This window comes from Fusarium oxysporum, chromosome XII (genome assembly GCF_013085055.1).
Source record: "Fusarium oxysporum Fo47 chromosome XII, complete sequence".
NCBI lineage: Eukaryota > Fungi > Ascomycota > Sordariomycetes > Hypocreales > Nectriaceae > Fusarium > Fusarium oxysporum.
Window position 1 is genome coordinate 1,774,223 of NC_072851.1, and position 22,963 is coordinate 1,797,185.

Here is a 22,963-nt window from a genome sequence, read left to right on the forward strand (position 1 = left end):
AAAAGCGACACCCGGAACTCCTGGGGCATATGAAAGACCTCCCTTGGAAGCAAACATCATGATTGAGGGGACAATGCGAGGAAGGAACTAGTGCATCAAATGGGGGCGGGTTAGGCTGTCAAGAAGTACGGTAGTGGTTGCCTGCCCTGATGGCCAGTGGCATGTCAAGACAGGAGGAGGGGGATCTTTGCAGACGAGTTCGAGGAAAGTATAGTTCAAAAGTCTGATATTAAGGCTTTTGTCAGATAATTGCAGTCTCTTAGGGCCATAAGTAAAAATGCTAAGTATCGACGAATAGCTTAGACTATATACGTAATAATCCATGGACCGCCGTTGCTGTCTTCCAATGCGCCAGGTCCAGTCACAGCATACTCTCAGCTGGGCCATTACCCTTCAAAATCACAGCTCAGGCGAGGCTCTCTAGATCTGCAGTGCTGACGATCTCTACAATCTCTGGCATTTCAGCTTCTGCCAAAACCCGAATAGGGAAATGGCTTGACCCTAAGATGCCACGAGACGGGCGTGCTGATCAGTGGATACGAATAAGGGGTCTTGCACCATTCTGCCGGATCATCGTGTTTCTGACTCTGAACTGTCATGTCAGTTATCATTCGGCTCGGAAGATATCAACCGATCTCACGAACCGAGCCGATCACTTTGTGGGGTAAACCCTTCTTATCATCAACAATCATTAATCTTGAGATACGCTATCTAACTACTACAAAATGAGATTGAAAATGAACTAAACATTACATCTGGTATCTTCAACACGCCCAACGAAAATGAGAAATAGTCTACACAACTCTGAACTCGACTGTCTTCTTGATAACATTACCCTTGAGGTCCATGTCCTCCAGGTTAATTGACCCATCGCCTTGTGAGGAACCGCCCTCAATGATATGATCTGTAGAATCATTTCGTGTCTTGTGAGTGCGTGTGCCGCCATCAACACCGACGACATGCTCTGTTCTATTTTGGGCAAAGTCATCCTTCTGGGTTGAGGTGAAGCGACCAGGTTGGCTGCTCTGATGGACATAGCGATCGCGAGAGGAGGGGTAATCCTGGGTACCGTTGAACTTGAGTTTGGAAGAGAGAAGATCGATGCTGCAGAAGTTAGGTCAATGGCTAACAAAATAGATAAATGCAGGAGGACTTACTATAACACCATGGAGTACAGACAGAAGACGGCGTAGAAGAATCGGTCCAGCTGGGTAGCAATGTTCTCCGCTGTCTGACCAGCCGTCTTGAATGAATGCGTCACTGCGCGAAGTGTGCCCTGCAGAGCCAGAAGAGCGACTCTCATTTCTGTGCTTCGAGCCAAGTATTGGAAAAGACCACCATTGCGCGCAATCTCGGCAGATGAAGTCTTGGCCGATGTGAAAAGGACGATGAGGAAGTATGCGCTGAGACATTCGAGCGACGCGATGAGACCGAAGTAGGCGATGTGGATATGGTTAATGGTAGCCAAGAGATCCTCATTGCCGGCGAGGATTGATCGGACTCGGAAGGTGATGATGACGACGCGAACGACACAAATGCCGGCGATGCCTGACCAGAAAAGCGACATGAAGACCCTCCATCGCGTTCCTCGAAGGACTCGTTTCAGGATGATGTAACTGTAGAAAAGAAGACCGGCTTCTTGCAGCTAGTGACCGTCAGTTCGGCACCTCCAATTGAGTAACGCATCAATCATACCAGCCAGAAAATATCAGCAAACACCGAAGCGATCGCAAGCATCATAGCAGGATGCTTCTGGTAATACACATAGTAGCACAATCCATTGGCGACAGCTCCCGCCGCTGACGACAACATGGGCACAGCGGCGAGGAGCGTCCAGTTGGTGATACCGCAGACGAGACATCCCAGCAGGACATTTCCCATGCAGATGGTCATCAAAATAGACCAGCTGAGCTCAAAAAACACCGGCACCGCTGCATCCGCCATTGTCGATCAAAGTAACGTCGAAAGGGTGGTATGGATGGTAAGAAAAACGAGTAATGAAAGTCGGAGAAAATAGAAGGAAAAAGAGAAGAAAAAAGCAATGTGACATTGATGGCGTTAAATGAAGATCTTGGCCTCGATGATCACCCTCCCTTCCAGTTAGTTGGATCTCAGCTGCACCGCTGTCATATCATAAAGTTCCCGATAACCCCCTTCGATAAAGGCAAGAGGTCGATTAGTTTTTGACCATTGTAAATTAGAGAGGGATACCCTTGATTCCATGGCGTCGGATACAGTGCGGTCCGCGGTAAGAGATTGGCTCGTTGGTCTGCGAGACGACACCAGTACTCAGGCTATCCTGACAAGTGAGTGATGGGTTCTCCGCAAGTGGCAGCCAAACCCATGGGGAGGCGTCAACGGTTGGGTACATCGGTTTCGAACTAACGAGCTTGGTCAAACAAGCAGCGCAGAACTAATCCTGTTTTGTAAGGTCTTGACTCGTGGTTCACACGGGGAGAAATGAGGGGGAAAGATGTGCACGCATTTAAAGTTTTGACTTCGGCATCTGGTCCAGGCATTTTTCGCTTTCCTTGCCGGTAAGGGGTAAGGTTGAGAAGCCGGGGTAAATCGTTAGGGCGGTTTATTTTCAGCCCTCCTTTACGGTATTTCGTATCAGGATGTGAACCCCTGTTTCTTTGGAATGAGCTGGACAAACTCTGTTGATCGTCTCTCCTGACTGTTCATTCGGAAGATATTTTCTGGCTGGGCTAATGCACATAATCCCTGATTGCATCATGCCATGTGTTCAATTAGCAGGGCTGGTGATAGGAGACAAAACGCCAGAGGCAAAGATCTAGAATGACTGAGGGGGACTAGTTAACCGAGTGATCCGTCTCCCGATGTGATCAGTGCCCACGGAATGTGGGTGCGCAGCCGAGTTGCCATCCGCTCAAGGACAAGGCGTCTTGCTCATGCATCAGCACGTATCAGAGATAAAGAATCCCTTAACTTTAATTCGCATTAAATATCACTTCCCTCCTCACACCATCTCCGTCGCAGCATTTCATCTGCTCTAGCACACCGTTGTAACCGTTGCATTCTTCTGTTCCTGGGGTAGAATCAATTCGAGACCCGGGGAAGAATGCCTGATGATAACCTTCTTTCCCCCTCCCGTGGCTTTTTCGTTTATGAGTTGCCCGCGTGATAGGCGAAAAGACGCAAGCCACAAATCGGAGCTTCGCGGATGTTGGGAATACAGCACCGACGCCACAGACATTCTCACATGTCACTGTAACTGCCGAGTGACTTGAAGAAATGAAGGTTGATAGGGTAGCTGAACGTTGATTGATGCTAGCGATTCTGGACATCCCACTATCCCACACTACCTATGACTCGAGCGCAGCGGGCCGACGCTACTGAGTCAATATTGTACGTGAAGAATGAGGCTAAAAACATCATTAGTCAAGATCCGTCTGGACTCGTCTCTGTAGCTAATATTTATGTAAAATGACGGAAAGAATAGGGGATGAAAGCAATTTTACGTTATGTCGTATTGGCAGGCGTAGAGTTTCCAGGGCATCGTTCTAAAATACCCCATTTTTCATCTTGAATAGATTGACAAAGTATCGTTGAGATTAAATCTTCACGATGAGCTTTCATGTTAAGATTTTAAGCTTCTCGTGAACCCAATCCCTATGCTTAAATTTCCTGTCTTCGTGTTAGCACTCAGCGCCCGAAGGAGTAGCATGAGCCCTGAATCTATCCTCCATCCATTTCCAGATGAACACAAGTCGAACCTCATATCATGGCGCATTCGACGTAACAGCCCTGCTTTAGCTTATGACTTGAGAGACGAAAACTTCGCGATTATGCACGGGCCAGAAGCCGGGTTGAGCTTGTTGGTCTCTCCAGAAAGGAAGAGGGTCCACGAATACGGAACCATCCGTGATTTTCAACTAAATCAGTAGTGGGAGAAAAGAAACTCCAGAAAAGATGGCCGAAGCTCGCGACTTAGTACAGAAAGGCATCTAGGGGCGTATACACTGCTGTGGGTTTCTCCCCTCCTTTTAATAAATTTCTAGATCCATCAAAAGCTTCAGGGTAATCAATTATCACTATATCAAATGAGTACTTCATCACATCAGATAGCAACCTAAGATTCTTAGAGAGAAGGGGAAGTCTGACAAAGGTGAGCTGAATATTTTATTGTATATGAATGTCTTGATTTTTCTGCAGAGTCTAATAGATTTTGGCCGAACTCTTGATCAGTTAGCGCGTTCTCATATCGGTGTTGGCTCTTGATTCCCAAAACCTTATCTGGAATATTGTACTGCAAAATATAAACAAAGAATCTACAGCGAATTCCTAGCCTGCACTTCATCGAACACACTGTCTGAGAACTCATCAAACCACAACTGAGGAAAAGAATCAAGGCTGAAGAACGGATTTGAGCTCGTAATCGTGTTATGACTAGTCTCATCCACTCCTTCAGCAAAGATATATCCAAAGTCGGTATAGGGGAAAGCCGGTATTTGCGGGGCTTGTTCAGGAACGGCTGGCTGTATCTCTTGATCTTGCTCGACAGCCGTACCCAGTCCCTTTGTCAGAATATTGATGCTACGCTGTATGCCAGGACAGCTGACTGTAATGGCGTTCAAAGCTCTAATAAACATCTTGAATCGCTCGGCAGTATCAGGCCTGCCGTTTTTCATGTCTTGCACGACGACTGTAGCTGCGGTGTAGGTGCAGTAAGCCATGATATATGTGAACCGCTGGAAGCCAAAGGTGTTGTCGAGAAGCTGGAGAAGGTGTTCTACGCATTGAGAGGCTTCCTGGCATGCTTTCCAGCAAGCTGGGTTATTTAGGAACGGCCTATGGAGTAGAATTATGGTGGTATGGTATAGCATTCTGAACATATGTTAGATCGGTGATAGTGTCAGGGCAATTTGCACTTACTGCTGGGCTACAAAATGTGTAGGCGGGCATGTCTGAGCTTGATAGTCCACATGCAAAGCCGGTGGTAAACTTGAACGCCAGGAGTGCAGCCTTTCTCTCGTATTCTGTACAAAATCCAAGACATCTTTCGTTCTTTTACTTCCATAAATACTGAAAAGAATATCATTGATGATGACGCTCATCTTGCAAGTATATGCAAAACACAGTAACAAATGCGACGGTCTCGGTTGATAGCTCTGGAGTGCTTCATCGTCGGGGATGGGATAAGGCGGCCATAACTCGGTTTCTGGATCATCGGGCAAAGCAGGGTCCCTTTTCGGTGGTTCAGGCAATGACGGCGTTCTCCCGAGATACAGACTCAGTGTTTTATCCCAGAAGAAGCAAGACCATGCCAGATGCCGACCGAGTTGCGTCCATATGATATCCCCAGACCTTGCAGGTGATAGCGAGAAAAGACCGATATCAATGGCAACTCGAAATGCCATTCCTCCGTACAGCCAAGCCTGCGACACAGAGCCTCTACCAATTTCGCGAGCACTAAACTGCAGCAGTGCTTGAACAAGCGGTATAGACCCTTCATTATGTATGTCATGGCTGAACAAGAGTTTCGCTCTGGCGAGTAATTGCTCCGTCAAATGGCGTTCCCTAAAACGCGTCGAATGCAAACACAACACGCTCAACAGAAACGGAGAGAAGAATTTCCCACCGACTGCGGCGTCACGGAGAAACAAAGCCCGCGGGACAAACATAAAGTTCGCGTGAACCCACGTCCAATGCGTTGCGAAAAGACGTCGGATAACATCCTGAGGAATGCTGAGATAAACTGCTGCGCTCTCGACGGCTTGATCCTCCCAGAACCTCAGCTCTGGCGTCTCCATAGGTAGTGGCTGGCGAGTTTCAGGGCTGTGTGCCACGGTGACTTGACCCGTGGCTGCTTGCGATGGCGTATCTCCGGGATCGTGAACTGCTGAAGTGGTGTCGTAGTAAGAACGAGCGGTATCTAGAGGACCGTCCGCAACCTCAATGGTCGGAAGAGGGTCTGCAAGCGTTGAAAGTCTCGTGCTCTCTGCTAGAACTGCCGCGCTAGCTTGTAAAGGCGCAGTGCTGGTTCCATCTTTGTTCTGAAGGTCTTTGATCGTCTGTTCAAGCTGAGCGATCTTGTCCGCCATAGCACGAATCTGCGTCATAGGCGGTGGTCGATCATATTGGCAAGTCTCATTGTATGCTATACAGATACCGCAAATGGGCTGGCCTCCATCGCAGCGGACTTTGCGGGCACGACAGTTTTTGCATGTCAATCGGGCTGTTTTCTTTGGGCGGGGCGGAGATTCTCTTCGCTCGCGCCTTGTCTTGGGCATTATGTTGTTTGTTTGCCAGCATATGAGTCTTGTGAGATACAATGTACTTTTCGCTTAGAACTTATGGGATCTGGATGAAATTGGCTCATCGTGGCCTGGCCATTGAAGTGAGATTGATGACAGGTCGAGATGAAGTGAGTGTTGGAGTGGCCGATCCCGGAAAAGCTTGTATCTACTTTGGGCTAGCGGTCTCCACTCCGCAGCATCATCCTGAGATGCACGTCACCTTATTGGAGGATCTCGAATTATATGAGATCAACATCAGTGTGAAGAAACGTACTCATAACACCCTATTCCATATGATCTACTGAGGACGAACCAATGTCTAATGCATCTAAGCTACTCTATTCCCTTTCTCCTCCCCTCTTAAGAGCGCCATCGCAATCTCCGCAACCGCCATACCACTCTGACTCTGATTCTCAACTGTCGAAGCTCCAACATGCGGCGTCAAGACAACGTTCGGCAACGCCAGCAACTCAGGGTATGCCTCAGCAGTCGGAGGCTCAACCACCATGGCATCAAGACCAGCACCAAATAGCTTTCCGCTTTTCAGTGCAGTTAACAGTGCATCCTCGTCAACGATTCCACCTCGGGCGCAGTTGAGCAGAATTGCACCATCTTTCATGGCGTTGAACTCTGCGGTTGAGATGATGTTCTCAGTGTCCTGGGTGAGAGGAAGATGAAGAGTTATGACATCTGATGCGTGCAGAAGATCATGAAGTGTTGAGACCTGGCGAAATCTGCTTTCTCCAAAAGTGCTAAGCCACTGCTTTCCATCAGAGAAGGGATCATAAGCGACGATATTGCCCTCCATAGCTCCAACCCACTTCTTAGCAACAGCGAACCCAACATTCCCCATTCCAACAACTCCCAAGTTCTTCTTGAACAAGCTCTTTCCCAGCGTCTGACTCCTCACAATCGCCTCCCCATTTCTCGTCCGACGGTCAATCTCAGCAACACGTCGTGACAGCGTCAAAGCCAATGCAAGTGTGAGCTCAGCAACTGCTTCTCCATTCAGACCCGGGGTATTGTACACTTTGATACCCGCTGCAGCTGCTGCTTTGAGATCGATGTTGTCGACGCCAACGCCTTGCTTGACGATGTATTTCAGCTTCTTGCATTTGGCGAGTTCATTTGCGCCTAGGCGAGTCTCGCTGCGGAGCATGACTGCAGTGGCATTTTCAACATATTTATTCTTGTTTGGGTCTGTTGGGAGGACGACATTGATGTCGGATGATTGTTGCAGGGCCGCGATGGCGTCTGGATGGTAGGGGTCCAAGACGTAGACCCTTGGTTTGGAGTCAGCCATGATAACAAGCGAAAGATAGTAAAGTATTTAATGTGACAATTATAGCACCTTGAATTCTGTGGTATTTGTATTCGATTTATAAACAGAGCAATCAAACCTTTGGCTGTGTTCTCCATGCAACTTCTTCCGGGGCACTTTCCCGGAGGTTGTCCCGGACAATTTCCCGGAAACCTGCCGAGAGACTGGTGCGTCCATATCAGCCCAGCAAACCCATCTGAAAATTCCGTTCTAGAGAATATTATATATAAATCCTTGAATTTCGCATCAATGAGTTTTACAAGATCGTTTCATAAGGTCCTTGTTGCCAATCGCGCTCCTTTCCAACGTTACATCTCTACAACCGCCGCCTTATCCACAATGGCATCTTCAGACCTTTCGCTGGCCGAAAAGCTTCGCTCCTATTCCACGTAAGTGCCAAAGCTGAAATTCACTGTGATAAACGATAGTAATATGAACTCCGGCACAGATGCGATGTATCAGACGCATTGCTCAAAGTGGGCGTTCCTCATGGCGGTTTTCTTCCCAACTTGAGCATGTGGTCACCTCTACGACAAGAGGGTGATAGACAGCTCATTGGACCTGCATACACTGTCAAGTTTGTCCGCAACACTCAGACCAACGCACCAAAGCTCAAGGAGCATTATGTACGATCCCACTTCCTTGATATGAGCCATTTTTAACGGCCTGTAGATTGATACTATCCCAAAAGATCACGTTGTCTTTATCTCAGCGCCCCATGGTATCTTCAACGCTGTATATGGTGGTCTGATGAGCACCCGTGCCAAGTACTCTGGAGCCGTCGGCACGGTTGTCGACGGTACTTTTCGAGATTTGCAGGATCATCGCAAATTAGACTATCCAGTAGGTCGTTCATAACGTGGTTAAGGTTCCAACTAACAGATTATAGGTCTTCGCTCGCAATGTCGGTACGCCGAGCTTCTATGAGGTTGCTCGCCCCAGTGAGGTACGTGATATTCACCAAAGGTAGGACGCTCATGACTAAAGCATTATAGGTTAATGTGCCTGTGAAGTTACAGGATCCTGCTCTTGATGTGACTATCAATCCGGGCGATATCATATTTGGGGATCTAAATGGGGTTGTTTGCGTACCCAAGGAAGTGCTATCCAAGATTGTGGAGATCTTGCCAGGGCAGGTTGAGGCTGATGACAACATGGCGGGGGATATCGCTCAGGGCAAGACGTTCACAGCTGCAAAGAAAGAGTATCGTTGAGGACATAAAGGAGAGACCGCAGGTTATATCCATTTAGCTATAGGTATAAAGGGGATATCGTATTACTGGTTTGTAATTCAGAAGTGAATAGCCTCAGGGTAGGGCGGAAATGGCAGCTTGTAAGCGGTAATACTCGGAGATGGCCGGATTTAGATAAGCAAGATAAGGAACTTAACGTTAGCGGTTTCACAAGAACAACCCCGAAATGCTGACGAGACCGCCTTGGCTATAAAAAGACGCCCTTGAAGCAATTTAGAACTTTTTATTCCTTCAAATTAATTTATCCAGTCTGATCCCTTATCCAATATGACCGTGTTGCGCTGGGGAATGCTCGGAACGAGCTTCATCTCCGACGTGGTCGCCCGCTCCATCCTCGCCAGCCAAAACTCCACCATCGCCGCAGTCTTCGGGCGCGACGAAGCCCGCCTGAAAGCATTCGCCGACAAACATGGCATTGCAGAGCGATACGCTTCTATCGATGAGCTGCTCGACAAAGCTGAGATAGATGTCGTGTACGTCGGCCTGCCGAATCATATGCACACCCCCGCAGTGTTGGCAGCTGCTAAGCGAGGCAAGGCGATTCTGTCTGAGAAGTCGTTGGCGACGACGATGGAGGATGCCAATGCGATTGAGAAGGCTGTGAAAGATGCGGGTGTGTTCTTTTTGGAGGGGCTTATGTACCTCACGCATCCGTTGATGAAGAAGATTCAGGAACTGCTTCTTGAGGGCAAGATTGGGACGGTGAGAGGTGCATCGGGGTACTACTCTGCGAATATCTGGAAGAAGGCGAATCCTCTGAGCATGGGAACTATCTACAATCTGGGCTGTTACCCAGTCTCACTTCTGCACTTCGTCATTGAGACAGCTTTCGGAAGCGACGCCTTCGCAAAGCGTCAATTGCACGGCTTCGGCAATATCTCAACCGAGGGCAGCGTACATGTCCGCGACGCATCACTGACAGTCCGTTTCGACAATGGCGTTCTTGCAAGTCTCCAGTCAACAGACAGCTACGGCAACGACTCATCATTCGCGATTCTTGGAGACAAGGGCAGGATCAGGTTCGTCACGAACCCTTGGCTACCTATCGCAGGCGACAACATCATCGAGATCAAAACCTACGGCGGATCAACGGAACAAGTTATCGTACCCGCAGACATGGACGCGTTTGGATATCAGGTGAAGAAGGTGGAAGATTATTTATCCCGCGGTGTTAAAACAGCTGAACGGCCTTCGCCGAATGTTGATCAGAGTGTTGAGATCATGGGACTGTTGACGGAGTGGGAGGCTTTGATTCAGAGTCAGCATAAATAGTAGTCTTTACTGAATTTAGGCCATTACTCAATGCCGCATAAAAGCCGAATCATGAAGATACGTTTGGACACGACAATGACGTTTTGTGGAATTCTTCATGTTTCTTCCGCTAGCGAAATCGGGACAAGGAACGAGAATTGAAGGTGGTGACGTCAGCGTTACGAGCTGAGCTCCAACGTCTTCCAAAGGCGTCTCCGTATTTATTTGAAACTCGCTGCTCGTTTATCTTTCAATCTCTCATTCAGCTTCATAAGTATTCTCCCAGTTCATCAAGTTAAACCACAATTGTAAAGATGTCCGAATCACTTGCCGCTTTCCGATCTGGGAGGAGTGACGAGCTCCGGAAGCTCGCGGAAGAGCACTTCCAGCACGAGTACGTCCAACCGCTTGTTCTCACGCTGAATTGAAGGTTGGAGATACTAACGTCGTCAAGTTTGAACGATAATGACCGCGAAATCCTGAGAACTGCGGGGAGCAAAGTCTCAACCCATACCAAGGTAGGCTCGCTGCTGGGCCTTGGTTTCGGCGTCTTGTGCGCTTTCAGACTACGAAAGATGCGATTGGCCTACTTTAACGCCTTCAGAGCGATGGAGAAGCCCGTCGAGGTCAAATTTGCAGATGGCAGGACCCGTACGTCATGTCTTGCAACACGCATTTTGCTCTTATGCTGACTGTTTTCATAGAACCCATCCCAGATCTCACCGCCCAGCTTGCGCCTTCAAAATGGGGTGATGCCGCCACGTATTTCTTCTTCTCTATTGGAGGTCTGTTCTTAGGTGGTGAAACAGGTCTTCTTTCAGGTACCGCGTCAGCGTCACGCACTATTACGAAGAATCCTGAAGCAAAAGAGCGGATAGAGAAGGCGTGGAAGAACTATCGCATTGATGCAATGAAGCAGGAGATCAAGAAGTTGGAGGGCAAGTCAAAGCTTGAACAGCTCTTCAGCTCATGAGAAAAGATGTATGATTTAGGTAATATTTGTGTCGAGCATACTAGCATGTTGGGATTTCAGATATTGTTGAAAGTGTCGGATATACGACCAAATGAGTACAATCCAGATTTACAGGCTTAAGTGAGACTAATAAAAGTCGAATAATACAGTTGGTCTTTTGAGAAAGATGACACCGCGGGTTGTTGGAGCTTCCGAGACATCCGAGGCTGAAAGCTGAGAATCATGCACCAAAATGCACATATGGAACCCAATGTAATGGACCATTCCCCACACCTGGAAGACCTTGATCATCGTCTTCCTCGAGAGAGATGATATCCCTTCCTCCATCATCCTCCTTACCGTGTACCTCGTTTTCGCGATCCCGCACCGAATCACAGGTCTTATTGGCTGCATTGGTATCGTCAAGCCATTGGTCTCTTTTCGCTTTCGTAGCAACATGAACACCACGACACACCGACTCATCCGACATGTCTCCCCTGAGCATTTCCTCGTATATGATAGCAGCCATGTCAACACAAGATTGATCATTCACCTCCCATAATGTCCCTATGACATGTCGGAAACCTGCTAGTTGACATGCGCTGATAAGGTGGATGCCCTCATCGAACAACCGTTGGCTTTTGATCTGACCTGTACCGCAGGCAGATAAATAGGCAAGAAACGGACCCTCTTGATGTAGGTTGAGTTCGAGGAGGATTGCGACTGTAAGGGGATTTGTTTCCCAGTCCTTCAGATAAAGCTGGCTTTTGGAAGGATCAGCTGTATCAGTGCATCCGTGCCCTGCAAAGTGGAAGACCTTGCACCTTCGTAGATGTGACAGCACATCGTCTTTGATGGGTTCAGGCTCCATAGGATGTAGCTTCATCTCTCGACAGATATCTCGTAAGACGCTAATTTCTTTATCCGCAAAGGCTAGCCTTCGGTGACCAGGCGTTTCACCAGCAGACACCAATAGCGCCTCGTTGTGGGAAACAGGCGCCGTCCTTCGACTTTGTACGATAGCTGATACTGAGGTGGCATATGATGACATAACTCTGTCCATTACCGCCTCGCTGTTTCGTTGACTGTACCGCCCTGCAGCATGAATAGGAAAGGTACTGAGAGAACCAGTCAAAACCCACCATACCCTCTTCATCTCGCCTGAATGGGGTGGTTCAGTGAAACCCAGCGCAGTCAGTATGGGCTCAGCAACGACATCCCAAAGCCATTCGAGAACCTTGAGACTACCTCGACCTAATGACTGATATTTGGAGTCGATATCGTTCTTATCTAAGCGCGGGAGGGGAATGGCACTGAACCCATCCTGCTGGATGATTATAGCGTCGCAAGCAAGAGGGCCGACGTTGACCACAATCAAAGGACCCAGAGCGGCTGCACTTCGCATCCGTTCCTCATCTTCGGGCCGTGAGAAGTTCTCAAAGCCCGGTTTTGAACGTATCTCCTCCAATAATGCTGAAATCTGCTCTCCGGTGTCATATCTCTGGCTCATCTCGTTTTCCCAAACCTCGTCGCCTAGTGCAAAGTCGGATTTAGGAACAGAACCTGTGTCTAGCTGGTCTCGAAGATGTTTATATCTGCCGGCCAGTTCCGGGAAATCCCTCTCCAGATCCTTGATATCAGCCCGAAGCACGTTTATGGAAGACGCCATGACTCCTCGAGCCATCTCAAGAAACTCAAGGGCAGTGGCTGCACTCTTTCCCACTTCCAATGCAAGTGATGCTGTCTCAGTACCCAAACCTAAAAGTTTGCTCGCTTCACGCTGCATATCAGTGTTTTGTAGTGAAAGAGGTCTGAAGAGTGACAGATGATCGATGGTTTGGGAACCAGCCTTGTATGCTTCGTTCCAGTCACGGTTCCAAACGCAACTCTGCATCATGGAGTAACCAGCCTGAACACGAAGAAACATGGGAGCACTAAACTGATTTAGGACGAGTCGATATAAGGAAATCGCTTCTTCGAGGTCATCAGTTAACTCCGATTCAAGATATCGTAATTGAAGTCTGTCTGCAAGATTGAAATGCCGCAAGGCTTTGTCTGGATGACCATCATGCGTGGCAGTGAGGGCGTCTCTCCCGATCCGGATTGCCTCTTCGAGTCGCTCTTTGTTTCCAGTCTTGTGATATGCCTCGGCATATACTCCACCAAGGTTATTCAGTCGGACAGCACGCCCAATCTCGCCGTCAGCAGTCAAATCAACGGCTTCGCTAGCAACATGGATCGCTTGTTGAAAGTGATCGTCGTGTCCTGTTTGCCTGTATCTAAGGCTTAGAATGATGCCGATGTTTCCAAGTGATCGGGCTCGGCACCTTGGTTTCATCGGTAAATGATTGAGAATCTGATCTACTACCACCTTGGCGGCCTGGAAATCAGCTTCTTCCAGGGTCTGAGAATACTTCTCTCCCAGTCGATCGCAAAGGGACTGTAGCCTTCGCTGTCGATTCTTGGAGCTGATTGGAGTGTCATCGACAGCTTGTTGGCACGCTCTTATGCTATCATCAAGATCGGCAGATGTTCCGGTCCTCAAGTATCGTTGAACGAGACGCTGGGCGAGAATCCATACATTTCTCGCATGTTCTTCTGAGCTTTGATCTGGGATGTTGATGATGTACTCCGAGGCTCGGATCGCTTCCTCAAGAGCATCTTTCTGTCCGAATGACAAGTACAGCTTAAACATAGTATCATCGTAGCTCTGCAATCGTGATTTGAGTTTGGGATGATCGACGGGTGTAACCGCCAGTATGGATTTGTGCATCTCGAACATCTTGTCCAAATCATCTTCATCGTGGAGCCTGATTGCCTTTTTGCCGATGAAATGACATGCTGATTGCAGGATTGTAGCGTATGACGGATCATCACTTTCTACTGCGTCCACGGCCCCGTATGCTACTCGAGAAGCTTCTATAGCATCGCTTTCGGATTCTGTCGCATCGCAACGAAGGCTTAAGCCGAGCGCGAGGCTAATGAGCCACTCAGCTCTCCTGCCATCGCCCACGGAAGAGCTATCGATAGCTTGTTGCAGAATAGTGATGGACTCCTCGAGAGCACTCAAACCTTCATGCGGTCGCGATAACAGATAAAGCTTTCGAAGTGCATGTGCAAGCAAAGTCGTCGTTGAATAGAAATCGGCGTCGTCGCGCGACATGCTCTCCAAGCTATTTCTCAGACTTGCAATAGCCACTTCCAATTCCTCCAAAGTCAGACCCTCGGCTAAATCGTCTGCCATCATTTCAAAGTTTTCGGAAGGGACTATGATAGAGCTTCTGGTGATGTACTATCCGTCAGTATTGCTAGGCCAGAACTAGTCACGTAGGTAGCTTGTCCAAACATAGTCTCCCATGCGACCCTCCGCTATCATCGGCGATGACGATTGAAAGCAGGCTCCCAACTGATAAAGGCGTTTGCATAAACCCCTCACTACAGAAAGGTGGCATTTCCTGACTGGTTGGAACACTTGCGCGTGGCTGCATGACTGCAGGATAGTTTCAGCCGAGCCATAAAACAGCGAACCGGCTTAATGATAGCGATTGAGTGTCGCACTTTAGACAGGGAGGGGGGTCAGCAGATGAGTTGTTCAAGATGAGGCTCTGCCTTGCGGATTCCCGCCCACCAAAAGCTCTTGTTGCTGTCAAAGAGGCATGAATAGCCTACAACATGCATCATTATTCAGTCACAGGCCCTGCTTCTCCGATAAAGCATAAACTTTAATACATTTTGGTTTCCAATCACATATTGGTTGCGCCGCTTTGACAATGTCTCATTACAAGTACAGTCCCCAGCACTATACAACATGTTTCGTATACTGAGTAATCCCTGCTTTTATTTTAGTAGAGGACGTCTGTCAGAGATCGGTGACCTGACAACCGACCTTGAGACCCAGAGAGATGAGGCCACCAGACAAGGACGTGAAGCTCAATCGGAGCGCGATATCAGAGCAGCTCAAGACAGACTCAGGACCATACAACGTAGCTCAGAGGACTTGAGAGGTGAGCTCGAACAAATGAGGATCGCCAATACTCGCGCCAGTACATCAACACGAGACACCAGGTCTTCTTTCCAAGGACAGCCTTCATCATCTAGCAGACAGTCCCACCGAAGAACGTCTAGTTCCTCAAACACTGCCTCGACGTCGGCGCCGCGGAGATCTAGAGAAGCAAGTAGGACGACACATAGTCCAGATATACGTCCATCAACAACACTAGAGGCGAGGTTATCTAGACAACAGCACCAGCGAGCGTCTAGATCAGAGGATCTACCCCAAGGTACTTCATCAAACTATGGTCAGCCTACGACTTACCAGCCTGGAACGTCGAGGGAACAAGGCTTTAGCCAGGCTATGGGCACTCGAACATTCTCAGCCTATCAGTCCCCGGAAGGATTCCAGCAGACCGTGGTCCCTCGAGCACCTTCTTTGCAAACCCCGCCTGCTCAACAACAGCCATATTACGGAGGTTATACAACTAACGACGCAGCTCCCAGCGTACCGGAGACCTCTGGACAAGACGACTCTACCAGTACCGGGTCCAGCGAGTCAAGTGAGGATGAATACGCCGACGATCGGGTTTCTCCGTATTGGGGAAGCCGAAGGCAGTTTCGTGACGCCGTTGCGAGTGTCGCTGCCCGTGGAAACGCAGAACCTGCCCAAAGACAAAGATCGCATCATGGGTCTGCATCAGGAGGTGGAGTGTATGAACCACCTGCAAACCCGAGTCAGGAAAGGGGAAGGCCATCATCCTCTAGTAACAGAAGATCCACTTCAAATACCTCTAATGCCGTCGCGGGAAGTGGTCGCCTACCGCGAACGGAAGGGCCAATACTACCAAGTCCCGCAGTTAGCCTGCCTCGACATATGGCTGCCCCAATACAATATCAACAATTTAGGCCATCCAGCCCGCTGCCTCCACCGAGCCAACAACTTGCGCCGGGATATCAATTTCCTCCGCGTGATTCTTCGAGTCGATCCGATCCAGCACACAGTCAATCAGGCGGATCAGAGAATCGATATCCAACTGCAAGAGCAACACCGAGTATCGGGGCAATGACGGCACAGATGCAGCAACTCGGATTCAACCAACATAACCAACAGAGAGCTCCCATAGGTTCGGGTTCAGGTATAACAATGTCTGGGACCTCTCTAAGCTATCCACAACAACCTTATTCTCGGCGAGCAAGCAGTCCAAACACAAGTGCAAACGCATATCAAAACAATGTCCCGCGGCGGATGTCGACGCCGCCTATAGGAGCTAACAACATGTCAAGCTCGTCCACGTATCTAGCCAGTTATCAACCAACATCAACCACCAGAAGGGGTGTGAGCCCGGTCCGTTCAAGACCTCAGGGTTATGGTACCCCACGTCAATCAGGGACGTTACTTTCGTTTGGAAGTACCAATTCGACTGTAGGCTCGTCAATGCTTCCAACAGGCCATGCCCGACAACCTAGTGGGCCAAGAGGAAGGGATCCAAGTCCGTTGAGAACCGGGCATTATGGGACAAGCCACGGGCGGAATTTGACACCACCGAGAGGGGCCAGAGGGAGAAGGTAATGGGCATTGAAGCAGCAGTTGAGAAAGGTTCAGTCACAGACTGCAAGAATAAGACTGTATCTTTAGTGAAGTGTATCCGCGAGACTAGCATTTCTATACTGATTATTACCTATCGATCTCCATACTCCTTCGTGTAGTGGCGTGAGCTCACGGCTTACAAAAGGAATATTAGCCCCAATGGCAAAGAGTCTAATTGCTATCTTTTTCATTCCAGTATGGATTAGATCACTCAACCTTACCTATTTACAAAACTAATCAAGTATGAGAGGCAATCACTACTATATTATTAAGAAATTTATATACACAAGATGTACTAGCTACTTCAGGGTGCTCTCCTTTCTGGTACTCCTCCTTCCCTTCTTTATATGTGTTCTTAATCACTTTTCGGGGCTCAGAGCCTATTGTGCCCTCTAAAGTTCAAACAATAAGCTACCCTCCTAATAAGTACTATTAGAACTCTCTGATTGTTCGGCAACCGGTGTACACTTCGAAATCATTACAGGCTTTGTTATGAGCGTCCTGAACTGCCCTAAAGATACCAAGTTAGAAGACGAAACTTATTAGGGCCAGGCACTTACCTTCGTCCTGCAGGACCTCGAGCAGCGCTGACATCAACATAGTATGCATCTCCCCAGAAACACTGAGGGTTGATGGTAAAGCCAACTGGTGCTTTGAATGCATCGCAGTAAACATCGAGATGTCGGTCATTGCGAGGGTTTGTGATAAGCTGCATTCGATATCTGTCTAGACCACTCTCGACCCAATCCTTTCTGTATCGGACTGTCATGGAGCAATCTGCCCGTTTGACCTCAGAGGCTAAGATGCGTTAGATATGAAGTGTCTCCGAGAGGCAGCGACTTACCATCAGGAGTAGGAGTAGCCAGAGCTCCAGTGATGAAGGGGATGGCCATGGCAGCCTGGGTGAACAGAGTGAATTTCATTTTGGAGGAGATTAGTTAAGGTGCTAGATGATTGAAGAATAAGAACTGAGTTAAGATAGAAGCATTTAGTGCGGTAAACCTCTCATTTATAATCATAGATAACTATTTCTTTACAATAATACGCTTCGTCCATTCTGTCCAGAGAACTCCAAAATTGGTAAACTATCTCCAAGCCCCTGTCTCTGCGGCTGAGCATTTATTTCCTAGCTTCATCCTAAATCCCATTAGTTCATAATATTACTGCCAAGTCGGCGATTTATCGATGTCAGAGTTGTATTTTCCGATTTAGGGAACTGATTCTCATGTGCAAGCTAGGACCCTTGAGTAAACTGCGGAGTACAGTTGCATACCCATGTTCCATTTGCGGGCCTGCTACGGAGTAGGACGTTGCATTCCTTCGATGGTTGGCTGTAATACCGCACACAGACACCGAAAAGAACAGCTGATCGCTTCGACTGGCACTTTTGATTCTAACCCCCCGCTGGTAGTCCGACGGTCCAACTAGATGCCGAAGAGTGTCATGTCACCAGAACGTGGGTGACAAGGAGGCAGCTGGAGCAATCTTACTTATCAAATGCCCATTATTTAGCGGTGACCACTCAATGACCAGATGAATGCATGTTCGGGGTTGACATTGTTGGAAGTCGATCGACACCTACTCCGTACGGAGTAAACTACGCTGGAGTATTTCCCCGACAAACTGTGGAAGCCGCTGTTCGCGAGGGGGTGCGGGGAATATGGGGTCCCTAAACTTCTCCAAAGAGCTGCTCAACAAGTTTCCTTAGCCATATCGGGCTGTCACCCAATAATAATAGCAGACATATACACTTCTGTAAATACAACCCACTAAAATTGCCACGAAACACTACCTTCTCTATTTCCACGGCAGAAACAAGGGCTGTGCCTTCAATATCCCCAGGCCACTAGCAAAACTTCCGAATGTAACTGCAATAGCGAGACTCAGCGGGTCGAGCGCGTCTATTCAGACAAATACAGTCGACGATGTAACATAACCTATCACCACTTTTTAGGCATCTAGGTAAGTCTAAGTCACACCGTATTATGTGGCTCTTGTCTGACAGCAGATCATTTCGATAGAAGGGCAGAACCACAATTTATATAATCACTCGGCGTAATGAGCCCCTTGAAGTGGATAACTTGTACAATAACCTTCAGGGACTGTACTATTTTACAAATCAATACGGGAATGGGATTCTAAACCTTACATTGAGAATCCCAAAATGGAATCTTGAGGCAATTCAAGGATCAAGACATGCCTAGTTGTGGATTCAACCAAGCCGCCCAAGACCGCCTAGACGTTTAATTTCTAATATCCGACGGAGTGGTATATTACGTTACACTTCGCTGGGAGCTACACCTGGAGATGTAGTGTGACTGATCTTGGGCTACTATAAAGTGAAAGTGTTGCCTCGACAAATGCTTTCCGGTCCTCCTGCTGTATACCCAACTCGCAAGCATATTCCTTGTTCATTCAACTGTGTTATCCCTCTCGATCAAGATGAAGTTCTCAATCCTCGCACAAGCCATTCTGGCACTTCCTGGTCTTGCCACAGCCATCCCTGAGCCTGTTGACACGACTGAAGGTAAGTCTTATGCTACGTTTAATTCAAAGGCTGTTGAGTACTAATATCACCCATAGTAGATAAGCGTGCGAACTGCAAGTTGACCCTCCAGTGGAAATCCAACTGGTATGAAAATGCCCTTAGGCGATACCGAGTGCAGCTCATTACGAGCCCCCGGAATGACGACCATCTTGGCTTGTACTGCAACCAGTTCAAGGTCAATGCTGTTCAGCTTGAGAATGTGCAATGCTTCTGGACAGATGGGATGTACGTGCTTGACGTTAGTGAAGTACAAGGTCCTGCTGGCTATGCGTAAGTACCATTATGTCTATGTTGCTTTTATTGATGTCTAACTCTATGATTCATAGCCAATACAAGAACCAACATAACCTTGCATCCAAGACTTTTAATCGTGGAACTGGCTGCGATGTTATCCAAAACCTCTAGACAAAATTTGGAAGTGTTGATGTTTCTGCTTCTACTTATATGGTGCTGTTTGCTATTAAGGGGTATTAGGTACATGGGTTAAATGTCGAGGTTATAATTGATATTAGAACAAGGAAATCAGATGATAACTAGAAATTTTAACTCTTTCAAGGAGTGAAGTTGTTATTCCACTCTCGGCAGAACTCGGGGGTATGAAGCCCTGCATTGTCTTCGTATGTGTAATTGGAGAATACAGTATTAACTGCTAGACAAGCAGTCCCACAGAAGTTGTTTCGTTTTTGCAACAGCTCGCAACTTATGAAACTGGCCATATGAACCATCATACTTGATGTTGCATTACAGCATGTGTGGTATTCTGTCCAAATCATCAATACCCCAGCTGTTTGCTGTGAATGCCGTGAATTACTGTTCGACAACATCGGGTAAGTGGAACGCATCGAGCCAGGCCGCTACTATTCTTAGACACTTCTGCACACTAACTAAGCTGATGACTTGAGATAACCCTCATTGGGATTAGTGCTTACACCTCCACGGAGAATATTCAACACGGAGGAGGTGACTTGACTGATGAGAAGTACCGTGATTACGGCCAAGCCTTACTGCCTTATTACTTATCTAAAAGCACTGTTGCCACTGCAGACCACTTGTGAATTCTCGGTCGCTTCATATTGCCTCAATTGTCTTTTTATTTTCGCTCAGCCTTATTGCCAAGCTGCACATGGAGTCACCGCTGAAGCCCCCACTTCACCCACTTCCCAAGATTGGTTCAATTTGCAGTGATAAGCGCTTCGTGCAAAGGCGCAGTTTCATGTGCAACACAAGACTAGTTCTAATTGGTTATGTCAGTAGATAGGCTGAAAAAGGGCTTCACGCTCGCGTGGTGTTCTTGGAGTCGGGTTTTCCTTTTTAATGGCCCTTGGTCTAGAGAGTCTTTCAACCTTTAACTGTCTTTCCATCCCAACTTGTGACAACAAGATGCAGCCCAAATCCCATCGGTATGAGGCAACATCAGCTCGCGACGTAGACACAGATGAAATCGAATTAAATTCTGCCAGAGAATCAACTCGTAAAAGCAGATACGTCCATCATGGAACCTTTTCTACCCATGGGTGGGGTATGGAACTTTTGTCGTCTTTCACGACTCTTGCTCTGTTCGCTGGGATGATTGCGATATTCTGCAGCATGCGCAACAAGCCTTATTCCGAGTGGCCCCTTTCAATCTCTATAAACACAACCATCGCCATTCTGTCGACAGCTTGCACGGCGACTATGATGCACAACGTGAGCGCCTTTATCGGGCAGCTTAAATGGCTTCACTTCAAACGATCTTCGCGGAGCGTGTATAACGTTGAGAGATTCGACGAGGCCAGTCGAGGTCCACTTGGAGCTATCCTTCTCATCTTCAGAGTTCCATGGAATCTTGCAACATTGGGAGCTACTATAACGATCCTCCGTCTTGGCTTCTCTCCACTTTCTCAGGCTGTGGTTAACCTAGAACGCAGGATGGTTGATGTTCCAAGTAACGACTCAACCTTTGGATATGCACACGCATATGATAGAAACATGACAACGGGTGCCCAGTCTGGTAGGCCGCCAAGGTGCGACGATGTGAACAATAAACTGATAATTCTTCCTAGAGATACCGCCGGATACACAGATGCAATCCGCTATTCTTCAAGGCCTTTATGACATAAGTTCCATTCCAGTGTTTAACTGTGCCGGCGCCTGTCTCTGGAGAGACTCTTATGTATCCTTGGGCTTTAAGAGTACGTGCAAAAATGTCACCATGTCGGCGTTGGAAACAAAACATTGTATCAAACCAGAAGGAAGACCAGGAATGCGGTTCGATCGCAATTGCAATTTCACAACCCCGGGAAACATCACCCTTACAACCCAGCATGTATTGACAGACTCCCAAACCACCTTTCGAATCAACGCGACACGTAATCACCTAGACAATCCCAATAATATCACCAGATCGCTGGACGACATTGTGAGAATCGCAGTTTGGAGATCAGGCTATGATACTAGCTTCAACGCCACTGATATCAATATCACGGAATGTACCGTGGGGTTTACTGCCTATGAGTACCCGAGGGCCGAAGCAAACGGTAGCACCTTTTCTTTCGGAAAGGTTGTTGAAATGGATATTCGGCAAGCCAACTGGTCCTGGGGGGATCCCATGACCCAAACCCATCTTGTGAGCAACAAAACCTCCAACCTACCTCCGTTCAAGATATCCATCGTCGACATCAAGGCCCTCCAAGCCTTTTTCGAGTCCACAACATTTCAATCGGAATTTGTAAGCGGAAGTGCAAAGAACAATAATCCTGGACTTAGTGCCGCCCTAAATGGGGACACGAATCTCACGCGTGCTTTCGGTAACATGGCACTGGGCATGACCGACTATCTCCGTTCAGGGCCAAATGAGAAACTGGCTCGGGGAGTTCGAAGAGAAAGCGAGATATTCGTGTTTATCCGATGGTACTGGTTGATTGGCCCTGCAGTGTTAGAGCTGGCCGCGTTGGTATTTGCGGTCTGTACGATAGTGTGCACTGCGAGGAAGCATGAGGTGCCGCTTTGGAAGTCTTCGGCCCTTGTGCTGTTACATTGTCGGCATGACATGAGTTCTGGTGTAATTCAAGGAGAGTTTCAGGATGTAACAGAGTTGGAGAAGACGGCGAAGGTATCAAAGGCGCGGCTGCAGTAGGCAAAACACATTGATAGAATTTTGCTATATACACGGCACAGACACTTTTCCCCGATGCGCAACTTGAAACATGAGACTATTAATAACGCTAGCATGTAAGAGTTGGTCTCAACCTTAGCTGCTTCGTCGCTTGTCCAGCAATCCATGAAATTAAAAAAGAGAGGCGGAGGTAATTTAACATCACGAAAGGAAGTGCGACGAAGCCCATCAGCCGGATGCTACTTCATATCACTGCTTTCTTTATGGTGTTGATGTGAATGCGACATGGAAGCATCCAATGTGAATAACGTTCAGAGGTCGCTACTTGGAACAGCCAACGGAGACTTCACGAAATAACAACGGATAGTCGAGCTCGTGTCCAAGTCAGAAACGACGTGACGTGGTTAGTTCGCTGTAATATAACTGCTTGTATTATTAGAACGATTGACTATAAAGCGGTGTTATTGAGAGGATAAAGTGGTGGATTTGTAAAGGTAAAATTCACATAACAGACGTTCTGGTTCTGGTTTAGGCGAATACGAGAAGCCAAAATATTAATAGTAAGAGCGATAGTTATGAAAATCTGTCTAATATTTCCACAAGCATCGGTGAGTCTTATTGGTGAGTCAATATGCAAGTATGGAATTGCTATATTTATCATTCCCTTCTGAACCTCGACAGAAACTGAAAATCATGCGAAGGG

General features: G+C 47.8%; 11 protein-coding genes across 11 annotated transcripts; 5 read left to right on the top strand and 6 right to left on the bottom strand.

The window, feature by feature from the left end:
• Positions 1–675: 675 nt before the first annotated feature.
• FOBCDRAFT_193726 (uncharacterized protein) lies at positions 676–2,385 on the bottom strand. The gene is made up of 3 exons (XM_031193981.3): positions 1,696–2,385; positions 1,158–1,645; positions 676–1,104 (listed from the first exon to the last, which is right to left on the bottom strand). Exons 1-3 carry the CDS (start codon positions 1,942–1,944, stop codon positions 795–797), a joined length of 1,047 nt encoding a protein of 348 aa, XP_031030602.1. The 5' UTR covers positions 1,945–2,385; the 3' UTR covers positions 676–794.
• Positions 2,386–4,143: 1,758 nt separating this feature from the next.
• Positions 4,144–6,366, bottom strand: FOBCDRAFT_172218 (fungal-specific transcription factor domain-containing protein). The gene is made up of 2 exons (XM_031193982.3): positions 4,897–6,366; positions 4,144–4,848 (listed from the first exon to the last, which is right to left on the bottom strand). Exons 1-2 carry the CDS (start codon positions 6,252–6,254, stop codon positions 4,293–4,295), a joined length of 1,914 nt encoding a protein of 637 aa, XP_031030603.3. The 5' UTR covers positions 6,255–6,366; the 3' UTR covers positions 4,144–4,292.
• Positions 6,367–6,588: 222 nt separating this feature from the next.
• Positions 6,589–7,563, bottom strand: FOBCDRAFT_193734 (D-isomer specific 2-hydroxyacid dehydrogenase; the record flags this gene model as incomplete). Its single annotated transcript, XM_059608757.1, has 1 exon — positions 6,589–7,563. One exon carries the CDS (start codon positions 7,561–7,563, stop codon positions 6,589–6,591), a length of 975 nt encoding a protein of 324 aa, XP_059468214.1.
• Positions 7,564–7,920: 357 nt separating this feature from the next.
• FOBCDRAFT_209593 (ribonuclease E inhibitor RraA/Dimethylmenaquinone methyltransferase) lies at positions 7,921–8,795 on the top strand (the record flags this gene model as incomplete). The annotated part of the gene is made up of 5 exons (XM_031193984.3): positions 7,921–7,970; positions 8,030–8,207; positions 8,254–8,424; positions 8,471–8,527; positions 8,577–8,795. The coding sequence occupies 5 exons, from the start codon at positions 7,921–7,923 to the stop codon at positions 8,793–8,795; spliced, it is 675 nt and encodes a 224-aa protein (XP_031030605.3).
• A 207-nt stretch (positions 8,796–9,002) lies between these two features.
• Positions 9,003–10,180, top strand: FOBCDRAFT_234627 (uncharacterized protein). The gene has a single exon (XM_059609977.1). The coding sequence runs from the start codon at positions 9,102–9,104 to the stop codon at positions 10,104–10,106; it is 1,005 nt and encodes a 334-aa protein (XP_059468215.1). The 5' UTR covers positions 9,003–9,101; the 3' UTR covers positions 10,107–10,180.
• A 136-nt stretch (positions 10,181–10,316) lies between these two features.
• Positions 10,317–11,183, top strand: FOBCDRAFT_234628 (uncharacterized protein). The gene is made up of 3 exons (XM_059609978.1): positions 10,317–10,479; positions 10,540–10,736; positions 10,790–11,183. Exons 1-3 carry the CDS (start codon positions 10,400–10,402, stop codon positions 11,056–11,058), a joined length of 546 nt encoding a protein of 181 aa, XP_059468216.1. The 5' UTR covers positions 10,317–10,399; the 3' UTR covers positions 11,059–11,183.
• Positions 11,184–11,278: 95 nt separating this feature from the next.
• On the bottom strand, positions 11,279–11,923 carry FOBCDRAFT_150398 (CHAT domain-containing protein; the record flags this gene model as incomplete). Its single annotated transcript, XM_059608341.1, has 1 exon — positions 11,279–11,923. The coding sequence occupies one exon, from the start codon at positions 11,921–11,923 to the stop codon at positions 11,279–11,281; it is 645 nt and encodes a 214-aa protein (XP_059468217.1).
• A 176-nt stretch (positions 11,924–12,099) lies between these two features.
• On the bottom strand, positions 12,100–14,200 carry FOBCDRAFT_246157 (uncharacterized protein; the record flags this gene model as incomplete). The annotated part of the gene is made up of 2 exons (XM_059610742.1): positions 12,100–12,132; positions 12,185–14,200. 2 exons carry the CDS (start codon positions 14,198–14,200, stop codon positions 12,100–12,102), a joined length of 2,049 nt encoding a protein of 682 aa, XP_059468218.1.
• Positions 14,201–15,332: 1,132 nt separating this feature from the next.
• Positions 15,333–16,097, top strand: FOBCDRAFT_246158 (uncharacterized protein; the record flags this gene model as incomplete). Its single annotated transcript, XM_059610743.1, has 1 exon — positions 15,333–16,097. The coding sequence occupies one exon, from the start codon at positions 15,333–15,335 to the stop codon at positions 16,095–16,097; it is 765 nt and encodes a 254-aa protein (XP_059466440.1).
• Positions 16,098–17,050: 953 nt separating this feature from the next.
• Positions 17,051–17,541, bottom strand: FOBCDRAFT_209598 (uncharacterized protein; the record flags this gene model as incomplete). Its single annotated transcript, XM_031193991.2, has 3 exons — positions 17,051–17,129; positions 17,179–17,416; positions 17,463–17,541. 3 exons carry the CDS (start codon positions 17,539–17,541, stop codon positions 17,051–17,053), a joined length of 396 nt encoding a protein of 131 aa, XP_031030612.2.
• Positions 17,542–19,060: 1,519 nt separating this feature from the next.
• FOBCDRAFT_149947 (uncharacterized protein) lies at positions 19,061–22,355 on the top strand (the record flags this gene model as incomplete). Its single annotated transcript, XM_031193993.3, has 8 exons — positions 19,061–19,145; positions 19,202–19,391; positions 19,723–19,783; positions 19,914–19,993; positions 20,211–20,412; positions 20,553–21,156; positions 21,209–22,257; positions 22,323–22,355. The coding sequence occupies 8 exons, from the start codon at positions 19,061–19,063 to the stop codon at positions 22,353–22,355; spliced, it is 2,304 nt and encodes a 767-aa protein (XP_031030614.3).
• Between the last annotated feature and the right edge of the window lie 608 nt (positions 22,356–22,963).